The sequence below is a fragment of the Ambystoma mexicanum genome, chromosome 10 (genome assembly GCF_040938575.1).
Source record: "Ambystoma mexicanum isolate Mex_15411 chromosome 10, UKY_AmexF1_1, whole genome shotgun sequence".
Taxonomy (NCBI): Eukaryota; Metazoa; Chordata; class Amphibia; order Caudata; family Ambystomatidae; genus Ambystoma; species Ambystoma mexicanum.
The window spans coordinates 1,359,327,614-1,359,350,138 of record NC_090932.1 but is presented as its reverse complement, the minus strand read 5'-3'; the positions used below and the strand labels follow the sequence as shown (position 1 = coordinate 1,359,350,138).

Sequence of the window (22,525 nt, the reverse complement as noted above, 5' to 3'; positions counted from 1 at the left end):
CATGAGTGGGGGCCTGGTGGAGGGTGGCCATGGTGGCAGGGGGGTGGGGGTGGTGGGAGACATGAGTGGGGGCATGGTGGAGGCTGCCCATGGTGGCAGGGGGGTGGGGGTGGTGGGAGACATGGGTGGGGGCCTGGTGGAGGCTGCCCATGGTGGCAGGGGGGTGGGGGTGGTGGGAGACATGAGTGGGGCCCTGGTGGAGGGTGCCCCTGCACTGCTGGGGGGTGGGGGTGGTGGGAGACATGAGTGGGGGCCTGGTGGAGGGTGGCCATGGTGGCAGGGGGGGTGGGGGTGGTGGGAGACATGAGTGGGGGCCTGGTGGAGGGTGCCCGTGCACTGCTGGGGGGTGAGGGTAATAGGGGACATGAGTGGGGGCTTGGTGGAGGCTGCCCCTGGTGGCTGGGGGGTGGGGGTGGTGGGAGATATGGTGGGGGCCTGGTGGAGGGTGCCCCTGCACTGCTGGGGGGTGGGGGTGGTGGGAGACATGAGTGGGGGCCTGGTGGAGGGTGCCCCTGCACTGCTGGGGGGTGGGGGTGGTGGGAGACATGAGTGGGGGCCTGGTGGAGGCTGCCCCTGGTGGCTGGGGGGTGGGGGTGGTGGGAGACATGGGTGGGGGCCTGGTGGAGGCTGCCCCTGGTGGCTGGGGGGTGGGGGTGGTGGGCGATATGGTGGGGGCCTGGTGGAGGGTGCCCCTGCACTGCTGGGGGGTGGGGGTGGTGGGAGACATGAGTGGGGGCCTGGTGGAGGCTGCCCCTGCACTGCTGGGGGGTGGGGGTAATAGGGGACATGCGTGGGGGCTTGGTGGAGGCTGCCCCTGGTGGCTGGGGGGTGGGGGTGGTGGGAGACATGAGTGGGGGCCTGGTGGAGGCTGCCCATGGTGGCAGGGGTGTGGGGGTGGTGGGAGACATGAGTGGGGGCCTGGTGGAGGGTGCCCGTGCACTGCTGGGGGGTGGGGGTAATAGGGGACATGAGTGGGGGCTTGGTGGAGGCTGCCCCTCGTGGCTGGGGATTGGGGGTGGTGGGAGATATGGTGGGGGCCTGGTGGAGGGTGCCCCTGCACTGCTGGGGGGTGGGGGTGGTGGGAGACATGAGTGGGGGCCTGGTGGAGGGTGCCCCTGCACTGCTGGGGGGTGGGGGTGGTGGGAGACATGAGTGGGGGCCTGGTGGAGGCTGCCCATGGTGGCAGGGGGGTGGGGGTGGTGGGAGACATGAGTGGGGGCCTGGTGGAGGGTGCCCGTGCACTGCTGGGGGGTGGGGGTAATAGGGGACATGAGTGGGGGCTTGGTGGAGGCTGCCCCTGGTGGCTGGGGGGTGGAGGTGGTGGGAGATATGGTGAGGGCCTGCTGGAGGGTGCCCCTGCACTGCTGGGGGGTGGGGGTGGTGGGAGACATGAGTGGGGGCCTGGTGGAGGGTGCCCCTGCACTGCTGGGGGTGGGGGTGGTGGGAGACATGAGTGGGGGCCTGGTGGAGGCTGCCCATTTCGGCAGGGGGGTGGGGGTGGTGGGAGACATGAGTGGGGGCCTGGTGGAGGGTGGCCATGGTGGCAGGGGGGTGGGGGTGGTGTGAAACATGAGTGGGGGCTTGGTGGAGGCTGCCCATGGTGGCAGGGGGGTGGGGGTGGTGGGAGACATGAGTGGGGGCCTGGTGGAGGGTGGCCATGGTGGCAGGGGGGTGGGGGTGGTGGGAGACATGAGTGGGGGCCTGGTGGAGGCTGCCCATGGTGGCAGGGGGGTGGGGGTGGTGGGAGACATGAGTGGGGGCCTGGTGGAGGGTGGCCATGGTGGCAGGGGGGTGGGGGTGGTGGGAGACATGAGTGGGGGCCTGGTGGAGGCTGCCAATGGTGGCAGGGGGGTGGGGGTGGTGGGAGACATGAGTGGGGGCCTGGTGGAGGGTGGCCATGGTGGCAGGGGGATGGGGGTGGTGGGAGACATGAGTGGGGGCCTGGTGGAGGCTGCCCCTGCACTGCTGGGGGGTGGGGGTGGTGGGAGACATGAGTGGGGGCCTGGTGGAGGCTGCCCCTGCACTGCTGGGGGGTGGGGGTGGTGGGAGACATGAGTGGGGGCCTGGTGGAGGCTGCCCATGGTGGCAGGGGGGTGGGGTGGTGGGAGACATGAGTGGGGGCCTGGTGGAGGCTGCCTCTGCACTGCTGGGGGGTGGGGGCGGTGGGAGACATGAGTGGGGGCCTGGTGGAGGCTGCCCATGGTGGCAGGGGGGTGGGGGTGGTGGGAGACATGGGTGGGGGCCTGGTGGAGGCTGCCCCTGCACTGCTGGGGGGTGGGGGTGGTGGGAGACATGAGTGGGGGCCTGGTGGTGGGTGCCCCTGGTGGCTGGGGGGTGGGGGTGGTGGGAGACATGCATTGTTGATCAGTAGTGCAAGGTGACATGTGGGTTGGCTGGGGGGCATGCCCATGGTGGATAGGCTGCCTGCGAGACATGTGCAGGGTAGTCCCCCGTGGTGTGGGCTGCCTGCAGGGTCCGTGGAGGTTGTGGAGCGTACACCTGGGAGGACCCACACGGCCAATTCACGTGTGGTACTCCCCAGAACCCCTGAAATACAAATACCCTGCTGAAATCGTGTGTGGAACTTCCTGCGCACCCCTGAAATACACGTACCCTGCTCGCACTGGGCCAATCGCGTGTGGAACTTCCCGCGCACCCCTGCAATACACGTACCCTGATGAAATCGCGTGGGGAACTTCCCGCGCACCCCTGAAATACACATACCTTGCTGAGATCGCGTGTGGAAATTCCCGCGCACCCCTGAAGTACACGTACCCTGCTCGCACTGGGCCAATCACGTGTGGAACTTCCCGTGCACCCCTGAAATACACGTACCCTGATGAAATCGCATGTGGTACTTCCCGCGCACCCCTGAAATACACGTACCCTGCTCAAATCACGTGTGTAACTTCCCGCGCACCCCTGCAATACACGTACCCTGATCAAATCGCGTGTGGAACTTCCCGCGCACCCCTGAAATACACGTACCCTGCTCGCACTGGGCCAATCGCGTGTGGAACTTCCCGCGCACCCCTGCAATACACGTACCCTGATGAAATCGCTTGTGGAACTTCCCGCGCACCCCTGAAATACACGTACCCTGCTGAAATTGCGTGTGGAACTTCCCGCGCACCCCTGAAATACACGTACCCTGCTCACACTGGGCCAATCGCATGTGGAAGTTCCCGCGCACCCCTGCAATACACGTACCCTGATGAAATCGCGTGTGGAACTTCCCGCGCACCCCTGAAATACACGTACCCTGCTGAAATCGCGTGTGGAAATTCCCGCGCATCCCTGAAATACACGTACCCTGCTCGCACTGGGCTAATCGCGTGTGGAACTTCCCGCGCACCCCTGAAATACACGTACCCTGATGAAATCGCGTGTGGTACTTCCCGCGCACCCCTGAAATACACGTACCCGGCCAAATCGCGTGTGAGACTTCCCGCGCCCCCCGGTATACACAAACATGTATTTTTTGTCAGCGGGTGTCCGTGTTTGTGGGTACCCCTTTGTACGTCATTTGTCCTGGAGGGCCACAGTATAGGACATTCATCATGGCAGTATATAGGTGCTATTTGTTGGCGCACCTTTTGGCGCACATTTCTTACAGCCGCAGAGACGCTACCGCCTGCTTTCTTGTGGCGGTCGTGTTTGTGCCTGTGCGCTGGTTTGACCGTGCGCTTTTTTGCCCTATTCTATTCCATGAATACGTGTTGTAGGCGAGCGTGTGGGCGTTCCGCGCACTTGTGCCCTGTACTTCCCCCGTGACGCCCACGTTTTGGCAAGTTGTTCCCCATTCCGAGTGTTACGCCCGTGTTCCGCCTACTTTTGTTGCGTGCGCCGCGCTATGTGCGATTTTCGCTGTGGCCTGTGCGATTTTCACTGTGACCTGGCGCACGCTGTTAGATGGCCTGTGCGCCAACGTGCGCCGCGCACTTTTTTATCGCACATCCGCTGGTTTTCTCGCGCACGGCCTTCCATGAAACGATGTGCGCTGCTTTTCGTGCGATTTTCGCACTTGCACTGCGATTTTCGCTATTCCACTGCGATTCGCACGTTTTTGCCCACTTGCGCCGCGCTAATTATTCCATGAATCGGCCTGAAAATGTTTTCAATTTCTGCAAAAATGCATTCAGCTAAGTTTCCATTCGGCCAAAAGTGTGGAATGGCCCCGGGAAGACTCCTGTTGAGTTGTGGTGTTGCGGTCACTGTTACACACAGTATGCCTCGTAAACATTCATGAAATGGTTTCCCTTTGTTCATTGTTGAAAAAGTACACCATTGTCATTTGTAGAATGTTATCATTTGCTAGGCAGTGAAAAAAGTACATGACTTCAATGTTTTAATACAATTAGCAACATACCATTCTACAGGTGTATATTCTATGTAGTTTACCTTGTTATAATAGTGACTGACGCTATATAAAATCTATTAATGCATAGATAGACTATTGTATGATATTGTTTTGTTTTTTTTATTTCTACTGTAATTGTGTTGGATCTTAGAATTCCGAGGCATCCATATTTGTTAGAAGCACATATGACACAAGTTCATTATTGTATTTTTTGTTACACAGGTAAAGAGTGTGAATCTGTCAGAGGGGGAGCAGCTCTCAATTAGAGGAGTCGGTGAAGACGGGTTGATTGTCTTGGCCAATGAGACACTGTTAGTTGAAGGTCAGGTGATCCGGAGTCCAACCAATACAATTTCCGTTTATTTTCGAACTTTCCAAGAAGAAGGGATTGGGACATTTCAACTGCATTATCAGAGTAAGTATATATACAAATAAAATATAATTAGCGACACGAGTGCTTTTGAATAAACCATGTGTTTATGTTCAGACATTAAGTAGAAGGCAGTGTTTGCAAATGAAATAGATATGTAATGTTTCAAAACCTCGAGGAAAGTTCGAAGTCAACTCTTGTTGCATATGTAAGTCTGCATTTTCAAGTTTAAATCAAACTAAGTATACTTAAACTGTTTGTGTACATTGCTTCATTGGCTATTGATTGTTAATCAATATAATGTTTCATTGCAGAACGTGTTGCTAATTTAAAACATTCTTAGAAGAAAACGCTCACTATCACTTTAATTATCTCATATACTAAAGACATCAAAAATGTAAAATAATAAACTAGTTCAGATCACTAAAAAAGGCAGTGGTGACTAGTTGAGAAAAAGTAGAATCCTGATCAGTTTCAGAGGAAAAGTGGGTCTTACAGTCTGCAGCAGACAAATGTAACATGATAGATAACATTAGTGCCCTGGCCAATCAGGAGGCTTGGAACGCTGGCCCTTCCTTTCCCTGACCCCTCTTCCCCACTCAGCGCCTGTGTAGTTTTCTACTCGGGTGCTACTGGTGTCATTTTTTTGGATGTATACGATTTGGCCGTGGCACAATTGTTTGCGGCCAAATTTAACGTGGTCAATTCGGGCGCAAAGACAATGTTGCTGCAGCCAAATCGAAACAAATTTAAACCCTCATCGCCCCCAAAACATTCCCCCACCCACCGACTACTTACTTTTTTCACGTACGCTTTGTTTCTGACCCTGCAGCATCTGATCTGTCCCTCCTAAGCGGGTGGGATCCGACGCCACAGGGTCCGCTTTCTTTTTTTTTCCCTGTCCACTGCCTCCAAACATCCAGAAGCGGCGGACACCCTTTCTACCTCCATAGGCCATCACTACCAAACATGGGGAGCGCAGAACACCCCCGCAAACCCTGCTCTCCATGTTTGGTAGTGATTACCCAAACTGATCGTTTACAAATGATCGAATGGTACTGGTTGAATTCGCCAGATTTACCACACGATCGTTTGTAAACGATCAATTTGGGTACTACCTTTTTTTTATAGAAACAAATAGAAATGTACCTTTGTTGTGCAGCCAGGCACCCTGCTGTGCTCCTGTCAGCCAAGACCGTTTTCGACTGATGACATCACAGTCATCAACATGGAAAAGGGACAGCAGCACTGCATGGCGCCCAGTCACACACCAAAGGTATGTTTCTTTTTTTTTAAAAGAACAAAAACACCATTAGCACCCATGTAGAGAACTACATAGGGGCTAATGGCGCTATTAACTTTGGCGGCGAGCCGACCCTCGAAAACGTCACCACCACAATCGTTAAGGTATCCTTGCTTCGCTCAGGCCCTTGACTTGCGCAGCAGCCCGTTACAGACCGGTAATATCGGCTCATAACGTTTTTGAAGTCTAGACATCAACAAGGTTATTGGGATTCAGCATACCTAATCACCTACAGTTTTGTAGGTTGTCATATGGCTTCCATCCATTTTCAACCAAAACTGAATCTGAATCTGATTGTTCATGGCTGTGAGGTCACAGCTGTTTATAACCAAAAAGTATTCTACCCTGCAGTTACAGCAAAGTAGCATTCTTCTCTTGCATCCTCTTCAAACATTGCATGTCACCATTTCTCCACCGGACTTTAAAGACGAGAGGGAAGTGGTGGGGAGGTGGATTCTTCACCGATGTATACCACTTTTCATTCTCTACCATCCTGAGACCCCGGCAGACACGGATGAAGCTGATTAAGAACAGGTTTCCTGGTCCCACTGTCACTCTTCAAGCCTTTACAAGTCCACGTGAAGCTGGCTTGACATTAGGTATGGGATTTCGACACAGATGATGTTGATCAAGGTGCTCCTCCCTCTAGCATGGCGAGGTATGTACCATGCTCAAAAGCATCTTTGTCCTTGGACCATTTCACAGTATAGCACTGCTTCTGCTCTGTCAGGAGGCTGAGAGTGCACAAGTGCAATTAGGATGGAAACCTAAGGAACGAGGGATATACTAAGAGGAGGCTTGTTATTTGTGTGTATTTTGGTTGGACTCTCTCACTCCTGTATGGGTGGGTGGCAAGCAGTCAGGTATTTGGTTTCTTGTTATAGAGAAGGGGACACATGAGTGAGATTTTACTCTCTCATTTCACAGCAGCCAAACATGTAAGACAATGTTGGCACATTGTTCTCCATAATCAAGATTGCCCATGCTGAGAGCGCTGGACTGTCTTGATTCTATTAAAGACAAAGGAGGCGAGCATTATGCTTTTCTTTCTTTATTCCTGCTCACACAGCAATTTCAAAATCAAACATTTTAACCTTTCACAAACTTGGCAATACGTTTTTTGTTTGTTCCTGAGCCGTTCTGAAGGCTTCTGCACCACAAAAAAGGGGGTGCAGTTTTCATCCCAAATTAAAATGAACTACAAAACCCCATAACTCCTTGCTTTCTCATAGTCTTGGCCCGTCTGACCAATCAGGCTCTGCCCATGCCTATATGTAGCCCTCCTTGAAAGCACAAATCCTCTTTCTTTGAAAGCAAAAGTCACTACAAACGGAATCGTCAACAATCATTTTTTCTCTTTCCAACCAACAGAAACTGGAACATTCCACTCTGGCGTCCTAACGACCAGTCTGCCTTCGAACTTTACTCGTGGACATCTCGTCCTTTCTTGCTTAAGTCGCTTTCTGTTGTACTCCTGAAATAAACAGAGAGACAATCATAAGGGCGGGTTCTACTTATACATCGTGCAGCAGTTTTGGAGTACCATTTTGTATACCATTGGGCAGGAATATAATGCTCGCCTCCTTTGTCTTTAATAGCATCAATACTGTCCAGCGCTCTCAGCATGGGTAATCTTCATTCTATGTCGAGAGAGGATGCAAGCATTATGCTTGTTCAAAGCTGTCAATCACTCTGCTCACTATCTGGGAGATAGGCTTAAAATAAAAGGTTATGAATGTGGATTCATTCGACCAATCAGCAGATTTCATGATATCTTGCAAGGGGACCCTGGCGAAGAACACTCAATGTGCCCCAAATTGTGATCAATCTACACCTGCCCAGTGCATTACTTCCCTAACCCATCTGGCAATTGTGACCGTCGCTACAGCATGGAAAGGCTTCCTGCGTACAATCAAAAGCTGCGTGACCCATCTAGGCCTAATCTGTGCTGGGGCCGCCTCATAGTCTTTGATACACTGTGCTACGCACAATTTACAGTTATTCGGAAGTATGGGTAAGAAATGACAGTCGAATCTGACTTAGTCCTGTTCGCTACATTAAAGGCTACTCCGTCTGGGTAGAAGATCTCTAAGGCCTTCACGTCGGTAACCCTCCTGCAATCTGGGACCGTCAGAGGTCCCTATTGTCTGGCCAAGATAAGAACAGCTAACAAACTACCTGTAGATCCCAAAGGACTGAATATTTAGGTTCCGGAGGCTTACGCATCTTTATGCCCTTCAATAGGCGTAAAATAGCTGGATGCTCTCCTATCAGATTATTCGCTATCTTATCATGTCCCGCTGAGACTCTGCCAATCATTCTGCGAAGAAGTTTAATACAAGCACTATAGGGGCAGAAATGGGATCAGCACTCACTCTTGTGCAATATGCGCTCCAGCGTCTCCATACGACGCCATAGCTCCTGATAGAGGAAGGTGCCCAGGAGTCTCTAAAACATTCGGCAGCAAGCTACGAAATTCCTGGCAGCTGACTAGAGGGTGGAGCTGGCCGTTCGGGCCTCGAAGAATGTCGACTCTGTGAGGAATCACTCTCGGAAAATTCGTGGAAAGTTCCATCTCTACTGGAAACCACAGCTGGGACTTCCATATTGGAACCACTAGCACTAATTCCGCTTGGTCCCTGTGAACCTGCGCCAGCACCCTTGTCAAAATGACGAACGGTGGAAAAGCATAGTTGACCGCTCCCGTCCACTGCTGTAGAAACTCATCCATCCCTGCTGCTGCCGGGTCTATCCGCCAGCTGAAAAACGTGCAGAGCTGTGTGTTGAGCCTGGATGTGAACAGGTCGGTATCTAGGGGACTCCAGATCTCCTGCAACTGCTCGAAAACATCAGATGGGATACTCCAATCGCTGGAGTCTACCAAATATCTCAAATTACAATACACTATTATATTATGTACTCCTGGTAAGTATTCTGCTGGTACTCATATTTGTTGTCGCAGGCAGTGATGCCAGAAATCCTTTGCTAGTTCAGCCAGCATTCTGGTGGAGGTCCCTCCCAGCTTGTTGATATTATGGACTGCTGAAATATTGTCCATCTTGAGAAGGACGCAGCACTTGGCTCTGTCCTTGGTAAAAGCTTGTACCGCGAAAGAACCTGCTAGGAGCTCTAGGCAGTTGATGTGGAGGTGCAGCTCCTCCTCCGACCACTTTCCTCCTGTCTCTAAGGAGTCGCAGCACGCACCACAGCCTGTTCTGCGTGCATCTAATTCTATTACTATATCCGGAGTGTCTCCAAAAATAGCCCTGCTGTTCCAGGCTTCCATGTTTTGCAGCCACCAGTTCAGTTCCATAATGGCTTCCTGGTCTAAGAAGACCAACTGATGATAGCCTAGGCCCCCTCTGAGATGCCTGATCTTCAGCCTCTGAAGAGCTCTGTAGTGTAGCGCTCCCGGAAATATGGCTTGTATGGAGGCTGCTAGAAAACCCACTATCGAGCTAGTTTGCGAAGCTAAATAACTTTCTTCGCTAGTACTGCCCTCAGTTCTTTCTTTATGGCCTTTATCTTTAGCGTTGGCAGCTCTAGTGAGGCCTTCTTGGTATCTACCATGAACCCCAAAAACGTTATTCTCTGCACCGGGCGCAAGTCGGACTTCTCAGTGTTCAGGATGAAACCGAGGGAAGATATTAGTTTTGCATACCCATGTGGCTTGTTCCTGAAGGCTTTTGGCGCTCTGACTTAGGATGAGGATATCGTCTAGGTATAGGATAATTCTGATCCCTCTTTTTCGAATTGCTGCTGCTACTGGTCGCATAATCTTGGTAAAGGCCCACGGCGCGGATGCCAGGCCAAAGGGGAGGCACATGAACCTCCAGATCTCTGTTCCACATTGGAACAGAAGATACCTTCAGTGCTCTGTTGCTATTGGTATGGTAAGATAGGCGTCCTTGAGGTCTAATCGAACGAGCCAGTCCCCTGACCTGAGCAGGTCTCACAGAAAGTGTATCCCCTCCATCTTGAAATGGCGCTACATCACCCACTCATTCAAACACTATAAGTTTATCACTGGTCTGATATTTTCTCCCCGAAGCACTAAGAACATGTTGCTGAGGACTCTTTCGTCCTCCTGTCTTTCTCTCTCTATCGCCCCCTTGCTCGCTAGGCTGCGCAATTCACTGTAGAGCAGCTGCTGCTCCTCTAGGGGCATATATATCGCTGTTGGCTCTCGCGCCTGAGAGGGATTGCCTACAAATTCTAGCCTCATGCCTGAGACTGCTTGCAACACCCATGCATCAGTGGACAACTCTCGCCACACATGCAGAAACCAGCGTGTTCTGCCCCCCACTTTCGGGAGAGCGGATTGCTTTGCTTCCTGTAGGCGCCTCTCCCTCTGCGATTCCTGGGGAAGCGGGCTCTGGTCGGGAAGAAGTAATCTTGCTGGCTGTTCTCCCAGTATGGGGCCCAGGTTTCTTGAGTTCTTCTATACTGTCCGAAACAACCGGACTACCAACCTCTCTGCTGTCCAGTCCCCGCAAAAACCCATCCAGGGAAAATTCTGCTGATGGAGCTCTGTGCTTTTTCCAAGGCAGAATATGTCTCCACGAATTGAGACATCTCCTTGGCGAATGCATCACCAAACAATAGGCCCTTCGCACTGCCACTCACCTAATATGAGGCAAGATCACTCAATTTATTATCATTTTTTAACAATACTCCTCTTCTCCTTTCTGAAGAAAGAGCACAGTTCGCATTCCCTAATAGACACACAGCCGTTGGGCCCAGCTCCCCAAGGCAACTAAGTCTACTGGCGTGCCTGTGTCTGCTGCCTTTTTCGCGAGCGAGCAATTTTCGCGAGCGGGCCCGCAAGGACCAGGACTTTGTCCTGGCACCCTGGCGATGCTCTGTCCACACCCTTTCTGATATCCTTTGATGCCTTTGTGACAAATGTCACCATCTTTGGGTCTAATTCCAGGGTGTCTGTTACCTTTCCCGGTAGTACTGGCCTGGGGCATTCTAACCTCATCTTTGCCCAGACTTCTCTGTCCAGCGGTCTGCACATATGGTGTGTCATGTATTGGGCCACTCTCAGTAATGACACCCATTCTGAGGATCTCGGATGCTTTATTGCCTCTGGATCAAACATGTCTGGAAGGCTTTTGTCTTCATGTTCTTGAGGCTGCACTGCAATCTTGGGCCGAAGGATCTCTACCTCCTCTCTGCCTCCATCATCTGGCGAGTAGCCAGCATTCTGCTCCTCCCCTTCATTATCCACCCCTGGGGTAGGGGGTTGTATTGCTCTCCAAATGCACGGACTAATTTATCACCAGTACAGCCGCAGAGCCAAAACATGTATTGCTCGCCAATAGTGCACGGACAGTAATTTATCACCAGCGCAGCCGCAGAGCCAATACTTTGAACGCAGGTAGACAACGCAATGACTTACAACCACACGCACGCTTAGAGAGTAAGTAGCACTTATACGGCTATTTATTTGTAGTTAGGCATATATACAATACAAGCATAAATCAGATAAATCATAGGAAATTAGCAGGAATACATCACCATGGGCGTAACTTGACAAAACCTCATCTCGCCAGAAGCGGCTGAAAGATCCCGACAACAGCCAGGCCAAGAGCACAACAGCCCACAGGTATATCAGACCAGGGCGTCCCCCCTCCGACTGAGGTCTTTGTGCTTATCCCGTCTGACCGGTGAGGGCTTCCGCATATATGCCCTCCTCAACAAGGGGTGGCACCTTCTCGAACCTTCTGGCAAATGCGCTTGCGCATTGATGGGTGACCGTTGATTGCCAGCTGGGTCAACCGACAGTAACCTCAAGGAGCAGAGCGCTTGCCTCTCCTAAGCGCCCTGGAAAACAATTCCATAACTCATCTCAAAACCTTGGCGCAAGCATAGCAAACCAAAACAAACTTCGTTATCAGGTACCAGCCGGCACCTGCGGATCTTAGCTTTCCCAGCGCCGTGTCCTTGGCTGAGAAGGCCTGCATTCCAAACCCATCAGCGAATAACGTTGAAAACATGTTGTTTCGCAAAGCAAGTGCAGCTTTCCACTGAGGCATGGATAAATATCCATCATGGCTCTGAGTTCCCCCAGAATGCACTGCGCACCAGCGCCATGTTTTTTAGCTCGAACACCACAGGGGTTGAGAGAGGTTTCTTTAGCCTGCTTACTGGGTCGACTGGCTCTTGTGGCGATGGTTCCACCCCTTCCTTGTTGCTCGGGGCGTCAAAAACGTAGTCCTCTTCCGAGCTGTCTTACAGCACTGATCAACCCCTGCTTCGGGTTTCCTGCTGATGTTCCCTCACCTGGGCTCAGAACCCTCCTTTTCCTGGACTTCTCATTATCCGCCTTCTGCACATTTAGCATGGCCTTCAGGTGGTCCAATCTTTGGGCTAGGGGCATCATGCCCTCTGTGACCTCCTGAAACAAAGAGTCCCCCAGGACCCTCTTAAAGCTGAAGGAGAGATCCTTTTCCTCTACTGCAGGCTGCTCTCCCCACTCTTCTGAGCTCCATTCTGGGGAGATGCTTTGGGACTCTCTGGGCTCATACAGTGCCATTCTATCACTGTAAGCTCATACAAGCTGCTGAAGGGAACTCAGCTGGTAGATGCCCACTGAGATTTATTCTCTTCACTTTAAAAGAAAATGTATAAGAAGTAACTCTGTATCGTTAGGCTGGTCGCAGTGAATGCAGGGAAATGCCTCGCCAGCGAGCTCCCGCAGGGTCCTAAGCCCGCCAGGCTCTCGCAAGGTAATGCGTCTTTATGATGGAGGAGGCGGGCCGGGCTGCCAAACGCGCATGCGATCGCATGCGGCTCTGGCCCCGACCTCCGATGAGAAGATTATCCGTAGCGGGACTTCTGACTAGAATGAAAGCTATGCACGGGCAAACCCCGGGTGCTATCTCATACATCTAAATGCAATTGTTACGCTCATGACCAACTCTATTACTGCACACATTTATTAATGTACTTGTCACTTAACACAATTATCACTTAACTGATCAATCCACACACAATTACCGCAATATACACACAATAATGACTAAGTGAGGCACTTATCTTCTGAAAGCAGCAACAAAGCCTGATTGGTCAGAGAGGCCAAGACTACGAGAAAGCAAGGAATTATGGGGTTTTGAAGTTCATTGGAAACATTTTAAGTTGGGATGAAAACTGCACCCCCTTTTTGTATTAAGCCTTCAGAATGGCTCAGGAACAAACAAAAAACGCGTTGCCAAGTTTGTGAAAGGCTAAAATGTTTGATTTTTAAATTCCTGTGAGAGCAGGAATAAAGAAATAAAAGCATAATGCTTGCCTCCTGTCTCAACATAGAATCTTCCTATTTCTCTTTAATGGGGTATGTAGTGTGTGAACATATGCCCATGACTGGACTGTGGAAATGTGGCACAGTCTCTACCTTAGAACACAAAGAACTTCATCTGGATAAAGTACCAATTCTGGCTAAGATCTTTGTATCTATATGTAGGAGTTTGGCATTGCACAACTGATTTTATATAGGTTGCCTCCCTATAGTTGAGAAAAAAACAACTTTCAATGACTTTTCCAAAATCCTATTGCTAATAACTTTTGTCATGCTGGACGAATCCGGCTGAACTTTTCAAAAAAGATGTCTGCCATGGAAACTTTGAGTAAAATCTGTTAAACCGTGAAAAGGTTATTAAGCAAACAAAAAAAGCTATGTTTGACCTGTGATGTCATGAGTGTGCTTAGGGGCTGCTCATTGGAAGCTTCATAGTTAAGGTTGCATAGCTTCCAAAACCTGCCGTTTATCATGGGTTTTGTGGCATTAAATCAGCACCCTAAAGACACTTTAACTTACGTTTTTTCCCTGAATTTCAAGGATTTTGTTCATCCCATTGTTTCACCTTGATGGTGCTTCAATTAAACGTTTTTCACTGAATTTCAAGTTTTTTTTGCACTGAATGTATTCACGTGAACTGTCCCTTAACTAAAGATTTTTCACTGAATTTGAAGAGTTTTTCTATGATATACCTTCCACAACCTGTAATTCTGCCTTTTTCTGATAACATAAATGTTATCATATAATTTGTTATCAATATCGGTTCTTCAGCTATGCAACATCGGGTTTATGAAGCATTTCGTCTTTTTTGTGTCCACTTAAAAAGAAGGGATTATGGTGTACTGTGAGGAGGAAGAATGAGGTGGGGTTAGTGGGGGGAGGCTGTGATAAGGAAGACTTGAAGGTACTGGGCAACGGTGTGTCATGCTGCCGTCTCGCAGACATCATTGGCAGTTATGGAATATATGGCGTGTGCGCCGCCATTGGGATGTTCCGTTTCTGTCTGCTATTTCCTGGTTGCTTGTTCTAATCTTTCTGTCTCAGCCTGTATCTCACTTCCGTATTTAGCCACGCCCCTTGTTTTCCTCGGTGCATTGCAACTTTCTGCTGTACGCTCTGTTTTCTGTCTTTCTGCTGTATGCTCTGTTTGCTGTTTTTCTGCTCGTGCTCCGTATCATTCTTTCGGGGCCTTTCCCTTTCTGGGATTCCCCTGCTTCCTCGCTTTCATCCCTTCTTTAGTCTGCTGCTTCCTCCACTCCGCCCTCCTGATCTTCTCTTACCTTGCTTTCCTTTCCGCCTTGTTTCCATAATATCTGCTACGGCTCCGGCCATCCCCTTCCTTGTTGCCTCTCCCCCTCTGCTTATCTTTCCCTTTTCCGCCTCATACTTACCTGTTTTGGTTCATGCTTTATCCTGCTCTCGTTCCGGTCTCCATCTTACTCTGTTTTGCCTCCTTCCGTCTTTCTTTTCTTTCCCAGCGCTACCTCTGCTGATACAGGGTCTTTACTGTACGTCCTTAAGAATCCTTTCTTCCTGGACTGCCTCCCTTATCAACATTACTAATCTCAGGATCCTGGCCATCGATCTTCATGCCTATTTTGGACTTTCATGCGACCTTTTCATCTATCAAGATTTAACACCAAAGAGAGGTTTTTTTGTAGCTATTGCTTTTTTCCTATCGGATTGGTCCCTTCGGGATGGGGTCCCTTGCCTCCCTGTCAGGTCAGGGTGCCAGGGTGGCTTCTAACCGCGGAAGGCCTTATCTCTTCACGAAGAAGGAGACAGCTAGAAGAAAGGCACACAAACACAAGTCCTCATCAGAAGACACAGGTAAGGAGGAGGGGGTATTGGACACTGATTTTTTTGACACTGAGTACGTCAGTGTAGATTCTGATACGGTGGTGATGAAAAATGTGGTGGAGTAGTGGGTGACTGTGATGAGGAAGATTGAGGTGGGGTAGGTGGGTACTGGGACACGGAAGATGGATGTGGGGTATTGATAAGATTACCATTGGGTACTGGTATGAGGATGAGGATGTGGGGCTAAAGATAAGAGTACCATTGCGTACTGGGACAAGGAAAAGGCATGTGGGGCTAATGACATGTATTACCTTTGGGTACTGGGATGTTGGAAGAGGGAGTTGATGGTAAAGGTAGAATTACTAATTAGGTACTCGGATGAGGAAGGGAATGTAGGTGTAATGTTAGTGATTGCTATTGGGGTACTGTGATGAGAAAGAGTGATGTGTGTGTAGTGGGGAACTGTGATGAGGAAGAATGGGGCTGTGAAGGCGTCATGAAGCAAAACACAGACAACAAATTCAAAGTTAAAAAAATACATGTTTTATTGACTCAAATGTCAGGATGGTTGAAGGCCTAACTTGCCCTATACTAAGGTGGGATTTCCTTACTTAAAGACACTAAGGCAAGCCTGAGACAGAAAGTTCAACTTAAAAGTCTGTCTACATCCACAACCTATACTTACCCTTACATCTAAAGCTATAAAATGTGTAGGGATGTCAGCAATAAACTAAATAGTGTTCCAAATAAAGTTCTGAGCTTCCTCCAGCTCCTGGCTTACTTTTCAGCTCCACTTCCCCAAGTTCAAGATAGTTCTACAAAATTCTTGGGGTACCATTCCCGAAGTTAAGCTTGTGAACTTGTACTTCTTTTCAATCTTTCAGTGTTCAAACACAACTCCAAACTAACTTTATACTCTTTCTGGTTTCTTAACAGTTCAATCAGATTGCGTTCTCCTGTTTCACTTCAGCAACCTCTTTGAGTTTCAAAGTTGGGATTTCCCAGGTCTGGGGGCATTTGTCAGACCACACCGTCTACCCACCACAGGTTGTGCAACCAGGAACCCTAGGCTCCTTAGCCCACACAGGCTCTTCTGTATTTGTACCTGTGTGATTGTTCACACTTAGTTGGCTTTTTCTGGTCAGCCACTTGGCTTTTCCTCAATGTTTGTTTTCCTTTGCTAGTCTCTGTGCTTTACCACAATGGGTTTTCTGCATATAGTTCACTATGTTGAGCTTTTGTTCCTTCACCACCTTTGCTCACATACTTTCTAGTAATTTTTCATACTTGCTTTCCATTGTCTTTCATCCGGCTCGTGCTTTGCTTTCAATACACAGTGCTTGAATTTCGCACAGACTTATCATTAGGTCATAACTTTGCCAAAAGCCTTAACTTATGTCGATATTCAATGACTTGCATTTTATATTGTCCTTATATTTCCTCTCAACCCCTTGCTTTGGGTTCATTTCACCTTGCACATGTTTTTCATTCATATTTTGGCTTCCTCACAGCCCCAGGAGCACCCTGGTTTGTGTGCTTTCCCTTCTCACTCACTGACCTCTGACGTCTCCTCTGGGCAGCTGTACTTTTGGCTCCTGCTCTGCCAACATGCTTTCCTTTGACCGCATGCCCCGCCTGCACTTCACCTTGTATGATATGCAGGATTCTCCTTCCAGATCTGCAACAATCGGCCTCAGGTCTCTCCTGCAGCCCCCTTGTCTGTTGGACTCTCTCCCTTGTATACACCTGCAACCACTTGACAGGTTGCAGTTGTGAGGCCGTAATCGAAATTGCCTGGCAGCAATTAGTGGAGTGCTTGGGACATGCCTGACCTTTACAACACTCTACAGGCCTCTTCCTCGTCTCAGTACTAGAGTGATGAAATTACTTACCAGTGTTCACTTCTCGTGCTTGCCTCTTCCTCATCCCAGTTGTACAGTGGTATGAATGAGGGAAAATATTTCAGGACTCCATCCTCATAAACAAAATCTACTCGCTCATCCAGAACTGGATCGCAACAAACAGTGTCTGCCTTAATGGCGAAAAGACTGAGATCCTCATTGTAGGTTCCCCAGCCCGACTGAAAAAGCTACATCAGGATTATACTTCGATTGGTATAGATGGTACTCCTATTTCCATCTCCAACCAAGTTAAAACCCTAGAGGTATACTTAGACTCAAGCCTCACCATGAGTAAACATATTAACTCATTCACCTCATCTACAGCCTACACGGCCAAACTCATTGCCCTCAGTCGACAATTTCTCAAAACACAGAAATGTATCACTTTAGCAAGAGCACTTATCCTGTCTAAGTTAGACTATTGCAATATACTCTTGCTAGGCACTACTAGGCACAATTTAGCCAAACTGCAATTGTTGCACAATAAAGCATTAAGAGCAGCACTCAGAAACAAAATAATGGATTGCACATCACAGACAAGAAGGTAGGTACACTGGTTGCCTATTCAAACCACAATACTACACAAAACACTTACCACCACACATAAGTGCATCACCCAAACCGCCCCTACCTACCTGACTCATTGTCTCACCTGAAACATGTCATCCAGATCCCACAGATCTAATTCCAGCACCCACTTAATCATTCCCCATTTCAATAACTCAAGAACAGGAGGGTCCAGCTTCCCTGTAGCAGCACCCAGAATATGGAACTCACTCCCTCCTAACATAAGCAACGAGCCCTTCCACACTCTCTTCAAGAAACCTCTAAAAACCTGGTTATTCAATAAATTCTACACTGTTGCTTACCATGCTCTGTAACTATCATGCCATTGTTGTTATCACCTGATATCTCTTTTGCCCCATAACCAGAAAGCATTGCTGCAATTACTGTAAACTATGCCTTGATACCGCAGAGTTTGGGTGTATAATCAAATGCAATAAATAAAGAAAATTAAAAAAAAGAAAATGAGGGGAGATGGTTTGCAACAGCCCACAAAGGCCAGGGGAGGGAGAGGGTGGTTCTTCAACAAGGGGATACCATGTCTCACCTGTGGATATCCTCTTGCCAATCCCCAAAGACCCTTTACCACCAGGGTCAGGATCCAAACGTGATTGTCTTTCCCTGGCCACCTGAGAAGAGGATCCATGGGGCTAAGGATACCACCATGTTTCTCACACGGCCTGTAACGAGAAATAGTGAGGTGGTGGTAGTGGGGAACTGTGATGAGGATTAGGAGTGATGTGGTGGTAGTGGGGGATCGTGATGAGGAAGAGTGAGTTGCCGGTAGTAGGGGACTGTGTTGAGGAAGAGTGAGGTGGTGGTAGTTCGGGAATATGATGAGGAAGAGTGACTTGGTGGGTGTGGCATACTGTGATGCGGAAGAGTGATGTGGTAGTGAGGGGATGATAACAGGAAGAGTGATTTGGTAGTTGGATGCTGTGATGAGGAAGAGAGATTGTGGTAGTGGGGTACTGTGACAAGGAAGAGTGAGTTGGTGGTAGAGTGGTACAGTGATGAGGAAGAGTGAGGGTGTGGTAGTGGGGTACTGTGATGAGGAAGAGTTATGTGGTGGTTATGGGGAACTCTGATGAAGAAGAGTGGTGTGGTCCTAGCAGGATACGCGTCCCGTTATAGGAAGGAGAAACCTTTGTTTTTAGCAGCCTGTGTTACTGCTTTGGTAACCCGGGGTGCTAATGGCCTTCATCCCCCATTCCAGTAGCTAGAACAGGGAATAACAGCCTGTAGCCCTCATTATCTGCCCTCACTTAGCTCAGGCCCATGACTTGGGCTTCAGGGCCATTATGCCCAGTTCCAGCCCCTGGAACAGGGAATCAACGCCACAATGGTTGTACTTTCTCAAACCTAAGTGAATTTTTATGATGATTTGCATTTGATGGGACACCCTCTATTTCATTGTATGGCAACGTTAAACATGTAAGGGATTTCAATCAGGCACACACCCAAGTCTCGCCTAGCATGTAGTGCGCAAATGAATCCCTTATTTATTTTTGTCTCTAAGTTCAATATTCTGAATGATACACCACTCATATCACACCCTTCTCAAAATACCCCCAGGTCACACTGAACCAGGAATCAGGCTAGTTGGCAAAGGTAAAGATTTATTTATTTATTCAATATTCAAATCACACATAGGTTTACTATGGATAGGTATATGGGGCAGCAATCACCCAAAGGGTGACAATGCAATTCAAAAATGTAAGTCAAGCAATTGAATTCACTTATAAGGAGAGAAAATAGAAAACTCAGGGAAAAAGAACAGTCTTGTATTGCACACAGATGGCTCTTAGGTTAATGTTCCCCCTGCAAAGTTTTGTTTACATACAAATGAGCAATCCTACACCAATGTGAGTAATCAGCAGGTTTTCGGGAACGAAATACAATGTCTAGAGTTATAGGCAGTCCTCCCTCCCACACAAGAGAGAAAACCTTTTTTTGGCAAATGACACTGTAAAATGACAGGTGAAAATGGCTTGGTAAAATACTGCAAAATGGTCAAAAATGCTAAAATTGAGACAAATTCTAAAGAAAGCAACACTAATCAGGTCCTAACATGCATGGGCTACAATATGAAACACAATATACACTTCAGATCATGATGGGATGGAAAAAGCACTTTGAAATGGGCAAAAGACACGTGTACTTTGGCTGAAATTGCAAATTTCCGGCAAATTGTTACTATGTGATATTGAAGAAAACGGGTCAAATACACTGTTCCGATGTGGTTTGTAGTTGTGGAGATAGCTAGGACTGTTAGGTATCAGTGAGAGTTGAAGTTTTGTTTCTATCTTTAAAACTGAGGGAGTTATAGGGGTTTAAGTGAGAGGTGTTTTTTTAAAATAAAGACGCGAATTTGGAAAAGAACTTCAGTTTAAAACCAGAAAATATGGATTATGCTTTTACTTAAGTCTAGAGCTTACAAACTAGATAACCAGGTTGGGACGAAGTAAGCTCAAAGACTGATTCATGACTGATTTATGACTTCAGTAACAGATCCCCAGAGCCTTCCCCAATGCAACCAGTCCAAACACTCGAAGTGGGATTTATGGATAAGAGTTGCACAAATAAAATGACTATGAAAAGGACGATTTCGCAAATAGACAGGATAGGATAGCACTAAAGATTTTGACACTATTACTGGTTATGAAAGTAAGGATAGTTCAGAGATTAGGGTGGAACACGATAAGGCAATGTATACAATAGTTCTCTACCGTCCTGTTAATACTCACAATCCAATGGACCATCAAAGTTCTGGTCAATTGGATCAGGTCTATCAGGGAAGGGCAGCACATCAGCCAGGCCGGTCGCCGGAACTGGGCGGGATCTGCCTTTCTTGTTTCTGGATATTTCAGATCAGCGGGATGGCGAGTTCATCAGGCAAGCATTTATAGTAGCAAGCCAGATAGTTTCAGGATGCTTGTCCCCACCACAGTGTTTCACTGGGTTGTGAGGATTAGTTGAGGATTGAGGCCTAGCTGAAAATGGTTCAGCTACCTGCTTGTCCTGGTGGTTGGCATATGGATCTAGAAGGATGTTGAAGGCTGGATGTTGAATGCTGGATCAAAATGCTTCGCTGGAATCAGAAGAGAGCGTGTGTCCCATGTGTTGACAGATGTCCCTATTTATCCTGTCAAATGACATCACCAAATAGGTGTATGGGCCGGCTTAACTAAACTTGCCCCTGTGAAATGGGATTGGATAAGAGCCCCATCTCAGCCTTTCATCGGGTGGGGTTTGGACCCCACTTCATCTCAGCCTTGCAATTTGAGTGCATGGATCAAGGCTGGGTGATGTCAGGTTTTATGATTTGCTTTACAATCCTCAGAGACCTTCCTTTAGTCAGTGGTCTCCAAATCTGATTTTATATTAAATGTAAATTTCTACATTGGTCACCTTTATACAAATCACACATACAGATGCCATATTTTACCTAGCAGCTATTCCTCAAAACCCCACAGTGGTGGGATCTTGTCTCCCCTTTCTACAGAATTTTGCCCTTTTTGCTATGAACACACTTTCCAATTTTTTACTGCAAATGTCCACAAATGTGCATGTTTAAAATGGGGACATGCGTGTACATTTTCACAATTCTAACAGTAATACATTTTGCATAAAACCACATATGTTGCCATTCCTGACCAGAACATGTCACACAGTTCTGCCGCCTCTTCACCCGTGCAGCCAGAAATTAAATTAACAACTCTGTCATTTTTATATTTTTCACCATTTTGAATAGCAAGTTATAAGTCTTTTAAAATGTGTTCTTTGTTCATGTTTAGCAACAGATGGTCACTTGGCTCTGCCTCTTTTTGTCTCCCTGCAGTCCAAGGCATCCCCCTCCTTGCTTGCTCCTTCCAGAGGCCATTTACGACCCCTTTTCACACTTCCAATTTCCTGGGCTGCACTTTGTCATTGTTCCTTTGCTCTCTGTAGACCAGATTCTGTCCCCACCTGCAATTAACCCCTCCCCACGAGTTTCTGCTTTTCTAGTTCTTTGCAGCTTCAGCCAAGCTAATTAACTTTTAAACTTAGCAAAAACCACATCTGTTGCATCAAATACAAATACATTTCTTTCTTGGCCTTAAAATCTATGGAATCAAAAACACAACTAAAATCTGTATTCCCTTTTGGCAACAATCCTGTTTATGTTTGCTAATTCAGCAGACTTTTGAGTTTTAGGTCACTTTTAAAGTTCCATTAGTAACTTCTCTGACAGCTGTCATTTTGGCGGCCCAGGGTACTGCACCCAGATTTTGGCATAAAGGCTGTCAGTCTTCAGACTTTGTATGTTTCAGATGAATGTTTTGCTCTTCATCTTAGGGCTTTGTATGTTTACAATGCTTCATTTGATACATGGATTTTAGCACCAGGCAAGATTATGAATGTTGAAAAGTGTTGTGTTATAGGCATTTTGGAGTTTTTGGCAACAAAGCAAATGTCATTTGTAGGCACATTTTTGGGTTTTATTTGCAAAGTGCTGCTTTTCTCTCTGCACTCTGCTGGTCATGGAACCCACTGGCACTTTTCTGCAGTGTGTGCTCTATTTCCCCTGCACATGCACTATGGTTGGCCGGTTGTGCATCCTTCTTTTTGTGTGCTGAAGAACACGGTTTTGGGAGGTGTTTGTAGGTTTTTGGCGCGCACAAGGGTTTTACACCATTGTTGCTGTTTCTTTCCCCAGAACTGGTAAGAGATTCTGCATAGCACATCGGAGTGGGTCAATACATCCCACAGTGTGCTCTGTTCTACCCCACATGCACCATGGTGGCAGGTTGTGATCCATCTTTTTGTGTGTTGAAAAATGTGGTTTTGGAGGTTTTGGCACGCACAAGGGTTTTGCCGCCATTTTACTGTTTCTCACACCATAGATAGCCGAGTGAGTCTGCATAGTATAGCAGAGGGGGTC

The 22,525-nt window shown here is 48.3% G+C and overlaps 1 protein-coding gene across 2 annotated transcripts in view; it reads left to right on the top strand.

Annotated features, from left to right (window-relative positions):
- Positions 1 to 22,525, top strand: part of SEZ6L (seizure related 6 homolog like) — a 1,952,755-nt gene that overhangs the window by 919,908 nt on the left and 1,010,322 nt on the right. For both annotated transcript variants that reach the window (XM_069619379.1, XM_069619378.1), the window contains exon 4: positions 4,583 to 4,775. In XM_069619379.1, coding sequence (XP_069475480.1) covers positions 4,583 to 4,775 — 193 coding nt within the window. The remainder of the gene's footprint in view (positions 1 to 4,582; positions 4,776 to 22,525) is intronic.